General features: G+C 33.6%; 1 protein-coding gene across 1 annotated transcript; it reads right to left on the reverse strand.

The window, feature by feature from the left end:
• Positions 1 to 666: 666 nt before the first annotated feature.
• On the reverse strand, positions 667 to 5,772 carry LOC122588485. The gene is made up of 7 exons (XM_043760613.1): positions 5,473 to 5,772; positions 4,960 to 5,046; positions 4,497 to 4,673; positions 3,081 to 3,251; positions 2,757 to 2,972; positions 2,581 to 2,669; positions 667 to 1,571 (listed from the first exon to the last, which is right to left on the reverse strand). The coding sequence occupies exons 1-7, from the start codon at positions 5,576 to 5,578 to the stop codon at positions 867 to 869; spliced, it is 1,551 nt and encodes a 516-aa protein (XP_043616548.1). The 5' UTR covers positions 5,579 to 5,772; the 3' UTR covers positions 667 to 866.
• Positions 5,773 to 6,605: the final 833 nt, after the last annotated feature.

Raw genomic sequence — 6,605 nt, forward strand, 5'->3', positions numbered from 1 at the left:
ATACAAGTAGACATGTAGTTAACATAAACCTTTTCCCCCAAATACTTCTAACGACTCATACTCAAACATCTCGTTATTTAGGATATGTGCAATACTTCATCATTTAGATGGTAAGGACTTCCTTGCAACACTTCATCATTTAGATGGTAAGGACTTCCCGATATTGTATCCCTACTGAATGTTTAGTTTAGTCATACAAAACACTCGATCAAAGGTATTAAACTTGTGAGTAATAAATAATTTTTAAAAATTGGTTCGAAGATAAGTGGTTTGGTTTAGTTGACGTTTAACTGGCTGAACCGCTCTAAGTTGACTTGGTAACAAGCCAAACCATTCTAATTAAACCCAGATGGGGGAAAAAATCTACATAACTCGAAAGAAATCCGAGAAATGGATGATTGTGACAATTAAGAGTCGGATTATCAATGCAACCATAGCGCTTAGACCCATGATTAACTTGCAAAAAAACAATTTTACATGAAAATAATCATTCCCTTAAAAATAAGGATCAATCGTCATGCATTACAAATATTTCATGTTAGTTATAGCCCTAAAATAAAGTAAAAAGAAAACATATTCTGAAGTTGTCTTGTTATTACATGGCTTATAGAAGAATTCAATCAATTCTGCAAAACCCTAGGTACATGGTCCACCCACATTGTCATCTTTAGTTGTAAGTTGAAAATCATTAGCAGACATTTAAATACAACAATTCTTGATTTGTGAGGGGAAAACTGTTAATTCCTCCTAAATACAAACCCAAAACTAGTACAGCTACTGGAATAACATTTAAATTTCTATGCTACAAGATATCTATCATCATATTCATACATGTTCATACTAATATTGAAACACAAATAAAACCATCATGAATACGAACCATATGCATAACCCATGTAATTATACCTGGATCGAACATTCTGGCCACCATAATTCGGGTGATTACTATAATCAACAGCCTTAATCACCACAGCTCCATGCTCTCTGTCTTGTTCTTGAACAGCCCCAAAAACCACCTCTTTGGTTGTCTCGCTCTTTTCCTCATAGTAAGTCTGAGGACCTGATGAATGGTGTTTCTGATGATGTTGTTGCCGAAGATGTTGTTGTTGATGCAGTTGTTGAAATTGTTGCATTTGTTGTTGCTGATTGTAGTATTCACTGTTTTGTCCCCCATAGAGATATCGAGTCTGCTTAGAAGGGCGTGGTCTTTCTGCAGGTTCTGTGTTCTTGGTCATAAACGGGAATGGTTTTCGGGTATCTAGTGGCGGGGGTACATCTTGATGTGGAATTACAAAGCTTTCTTGCATGGGCCAGGTGTTGGGATATGAAGTGGGTTGCTGGTAATTCATTTGAAGTTGAGGATGGAGTGGTTTCGCTTTGGAACCGAATAAACCACCTAAGAGTTCAAATGCAGTTGTTCCGGTTTTGATAAAAAGTTTCCCAAGTGAACCAAATAAGCCCTCTTCTTCTTTTTCGTTCTCGTCCTCTGGAGGAATTAGGGGCGGTCTAACTGATTTCAGAACCCTTCGATGTACAGGTGGTGGAATTGTGTGCATTGTAGGTCTTGGATCCTGTAGTAAAAATTATGATCATTATTTACATACAGTAATAATAGTATTAGAAATAAATGATAACACAAAAACACAGTATACTTGTGTCTTAGAAACTCGATTAGATTCAAGGTTCAGTTACCTCAGAATCTTCTTACAAGTCTCACGAATTACACTATTGCATATGAAGAAGACTAACACCATTCATAAGAAAAAAGTTTATATGGACAAATGAATAAAAGAAAAAAGTAGAATATAATAAATTTGACTACGCAATATCTAATACGGTGAAATTTAACGATTTACAACTCAAGGTGGCAATATGGGTGGGTTGGGTAAATAGTCAAAACACATAATATTTTGTTAGTGGTCTGGCTGGTTTTATCAGAAACACTAGTTGTCCATATTTTTGCATTTTTAAAAATCATTCGCAAGTCAAGTTGTCAACTGTGATTACAAAAGTTGTATTATTCAGATAACAATTTAACAACCAACTGTTCAAAGAAAAGGGTTGATACTTAAAACAAGTTTTGGGTGACTTGCAACTCATTTGACCTGTTTCCTTTTAAGGTAATAGCCAGATGTTCTAAATTTACTCTTCGACCTATTATGGACAAATATATAGTTTGAATCAACCCATTCATGAGTAAAAGAGTCGAAATTGTGAGCCACCTCTAATTACAGTGGGGCATAAATAGGGATACATTGTTTTATAACCTGTATATGCATTACAATTGTGAAAGTATATTCGTACGTACTAAAATAACGAATTCTGTTCTTATTTTCTTTATTACACCACACACACAATCACACACACACAACTTTCAGGGAACCCATGTGTATTCCCATCGACATGCTTAGGTGCTATTGGATCTGAAGGAGATTTAAAAAACTAGCATTTTGTCTCAAGTGTTGTTTGTGGCCATTATCGGCAAAACTTGGATAGGCAAACTTATGTTTTGGCGTTCAGATCTGACTTCATACCCAACAGTAAGTAATGTTATCGAAGTTTAACTTTATGAATGCTTACACTTTGCGATGAAAACATTGCAGAAACTCTACGTTGCAATAAGGCTAGCATGAAACCGAAGAACACAGCAGCACCAAGAACTGCTATCCCTGAAATAATAATCAGCTTTTCAGGAGTTTAGAAACTGGTAATTTATGGGGGAGAATAGTGATGAGAGTCAGATTTGCATTTTATACCTAAATGGTGTTCGCCGTCATACTGATAAGAAGAACAATCATCCTCATGAAGTTGGATTTCTCGAATTGCCTGGTTACCTCTATCGATAACTAAAAGAGAGCAGCTACTAGCAACGTATATTATATCAAAGTCATCTGAAAATTTTGCATTGTCACTTGGACCATCAATGTGACCAGTCCCTCTTGCCCCGTTTCCTCCAGCTATGGTTACAACTCCTGTACATAATGATGGTAGATTATTTAATACTTCAACGATTTTAAACGTATGCCCGTCGTGCATTCTTCTGTGTTTATTCATATGTTTTCGCCAAAAATCCAAAATACCTGCATCACTGATCTTCCTAATAGCCAAATTCATGGTATCAGCCACATACACATTTCCTCTGTCATCCACTGTCAGTCCTTTCGGGTGGTTCATCCTGGATTCTCTTGGCCTCCCATCTACGTGCCCAAAATAGCCTTCAGGTGAACCAGCTAGTAGCTTTGGCCGGCTATCTGTGACAACAATTCATACAATTCATAAATTACGGGAGAGTGAAACAAATTCATGTCCAATGATTAAAATGCATATGAACCGAAACTCAAAAGACATACTGAGTTAGACAAATAGAATAAGTATAAAAGCATGATTCTTCTCCAAGATTCTAAGTCTCGTTATTATATAAGAAAAGACAAAAAGGGAGTTTGAACTGTATCTAAGAAGAATAAAGTTTAGTCAATCAATAACAAGATTTAAGCTTTTTAAGGAAAAAGCAGGCCATAACAGAAAACACAAAACAGAATATATTCTAAATGATTAGTAAAACAAATTATTTGTACTTAAAGATGAGTATTCTTCTAAACAAAAGCATAGACATATCACATATCCAAAAAGTGGATCCATCCTGAGTCCTCAACTATTATTCTTAGACAATTCGTGAAGCAACTTAACTTGGATTCCTCATCTCATTGCAACTTAATCTAAAATCACATCCATTTCGAAACCAACTAACCGTTGCAACTTGAAAAAGGAGAGCTAAATGTTACAATTACTTCACCCTAAATTATTTGAGATTAATAACTATGTGTTCCCAAAAACTCCAAAACTTATTACTTCCTTGTGATTGGTTTCAACTACATATCAAAATACCTCCCTGATCTTGTATACAAACCATCTAACAAAACTGCAAAATAATACATGTTGCTACTATGTTACTAATTAAAGATAGTGACAAATTTTGACTTTTTTCTAGTCATTTTCAAGACCCACAAATACTGCTTGAATAACTAAAAACTTGCTCTTGAAATTTTTTCTATTGTAAAAACACTAATGTTAAAGTTAACATTTTGCCTAAAGTTACTATATCACTCCCTCTGTCCTAAATAATCGTACGCTAGATTAATACACACACTGTAGCTTACTTTCTAGTAAACGATAGCGATCTTATCCTTTACCATTTTCAATTTAGGGTAACGCGAATTTATTCATTCAACATTTTAAGATGTGGACAGTTATTTAGGGACACATTTCATCAAACAAGGACTATCACATTTCAGAACCATATGATCAAAATTCAAACTTTATAATAAGGATAATACTGTAATAATAATAAAAGGGAATGATATTGGTACCATTTGTTTTGATTAATGTACCACACATGTGCAATACTGGCTTGCACAGTCAGCTGTAAAGCTTGTATTTTGTGGTACATTAATCAAAAACAATGATACGAATATCACAATGCATAATAAAAGACTTACATGTTGATAAGGGTGTTGAGACTTTGTAAACATTACTATTTTGTGAATCTAAAACAAGAATCTCCCCAGATGAAGTTACCTCCACTGAATATGGCTCAATCCCAAGTTTACTCCCATCAAACACTGTCTCTACACTATACCCACCTTCATATTTCACCATGGAACGACTCGGAACACCTGTTTTTAATAAATTCAAAAAAAAAAAAAAAAGTTTCAACCTTTTTTTGATAAATTCAAAAAAAGTTTCAATAAATTCAAAAAGTTTCAAAAAGTTTTAATAAATTCACCAACTTTTGTAAACATTGTAAACATTACTATTTTGAACGACTCAGAACCATATTTCACCAACTTTTTAATAAATTCAAAAAGTTTCAAAAAAAAAAAAGTTTCAACCTTTTTTTTTTTCAAGATTCTTGAAAATCACATTTATGGGGTGTAGAAAATGGAAAAAAAAAAAACAAACCCATGCCAATTTTGGCTGCGGGTTTTAAAGACCAGAGCCATTTGAATAGTGCAGATGCCACATTTGATGCAATGCTGCTCACAATTTCTGCAATTTATATCAAACAGTTAATAACCTTTTTTTTTTTTTTTTTAATCTTGAATAATAATGCAGATGCTATATTTGAAGCTTATTAAAGTTGGGCTTATCTTTGATAAGCTATTTTTAGACTTAAAATTAAAAAATAAGCTCATAAACCTCCAAAATTAAAATTATACCATATAAGTAAATAAATAAGTCACCCCCATTATAAAAAAAAAACTGTAAGATTGATAGGAACCGTTTGATCCATTTACCGAATTGGTATCCACATAACCCATGTACCGAATTGGTAGCCACATAACCCCTGGCAGAGATAGTGTCAAGGTAATTCAACCACTTAAATTCAATTATGCCTCTTGTAAGATTCGAACCCAGTTGCTCCTACAAAGTGAATACAAGAAAAAATTATATTTGTAATTGTAGAAAACTTACTTGCAGGTGGTGATGTTGCATAAGCTGATGTGAAGAAAGAAGAAGAAAAAACAAGAAAGAAAATGGGAATGAAAAACACATAGTTGTTTTTGGTGAAGATGATCATTGTTGTGCTTGTGTTATGAAAAGTGTTTGTGATTGGAGTGAAGTAGAAGTGTAAACAACAACATGTTTTTGATGGTTTTGTTTGTTAAAAAGCGTTGTTTAGAAAAGAAAAGAATGGAATTTTTGTGTTTTGTTGTCTTGGGTTTATAAGGAAAAAGGGGGAGAAAGTGATAGAAACGAGTGAGAGTTTGAGATGGAAGAAGGGGGTGTGGTTTTGTCATGTGTAACAGAATAAGCTAAAAAGGCTCACATACATTGAGGTGGTAGTATGTGTGCAAGACAACAATGTTGACATTTGACATGAACAAATTGGGTTATTTGGATTTTATTTTATTTTTCTAAATTATTTTTTCAACAGCATAATATTCTAAAATCATTTAACTAGTCTCTAAGCTTATTTAATAAAGATTCTTTCTTTTTAAGAAAATAATCGAGGTTTATATATATATTTAAATTTAATTTGGCCTTTGTTGAAATAACTAGACATATATTAGTGCAACGTATTGGTGATGGCGGTAACAGCGACGTTGAGGTGGTAGTGACGGGAAGTAGTGGTGGTGGCGGTGAGTGGTGGCGGCATTGACAAGTGGTGGTGGGACAAAGGTGTGACAACACCGATAATGTAGTTATTAATTTAAAAGTAATTGATTTTAAAGAAGATAGTGTATTAATTGATCTATATTATAACATATTTCATTATGAGTAGTTTGGGTAAATCATGAATGTGATGGTAGAATACAATTTAAATTTTAATGGTGAGGAGCTTATTAGTCTATTCAACTATATTTTATTGAAAAGGGAGGAAGGGTTCTTTGTTTACAGTGTTTTGTAACATATTAATTTTTAATTTGTACAACAAATAAAGGGCAGACAAATGCGATTTCTTGAGAAATCCTTTCTTTTGAAACTTGATTTCCTTTTATTTGGAAGGAAATGAGTTCTATATAGAATAATTCAGCCGTGTCTTAAAGTGAGGGTTACAAAGCCTTTAGAAAACAAAGAGTTAAAATAGGGATGTGTATGGGTTA

This window comes from Erigeron canadensis, chromosome 2 (genome assembly GCF_010389155.1).
Source record: "Erigeron canadensis isolate Cc75 chromosome 2, C_canadensis_v1, whole genome shotgun sequence".
NCBI classification, from domain to species: domain Eukaryota; kingdom Viridiplantae; phylum Streptophyta; class Magnoliopsida; order Asterales; family Asteraceae; genus Erigeron; species Erigeron canadensis.

Excerpts from the sequence above, each read along its gene's own strand:
- LOC122588485 (XM_043760613.1), bottom strand. The coding sequence starts at position 5,578 with ATGATCATCTTCACCAAAAACAACTATGTGTTTTTCATTCCCATTTTC. Across the intron at positions 5,047-5,472 it reads TGCAACATCACCACCTGCAA|AAATTGTGAGCAGCATTGCA; the intron begins GTAAGTTTTCTA and ends TATAAATTGCAG. Across the intron at positions 2,973-3,080 it reads TAGGAAGATCAGTGATGCAG|GAGTTGTAACCATAGCTGGA; the intron begins GTATTTTGGATT and ends CATTATGTACAG.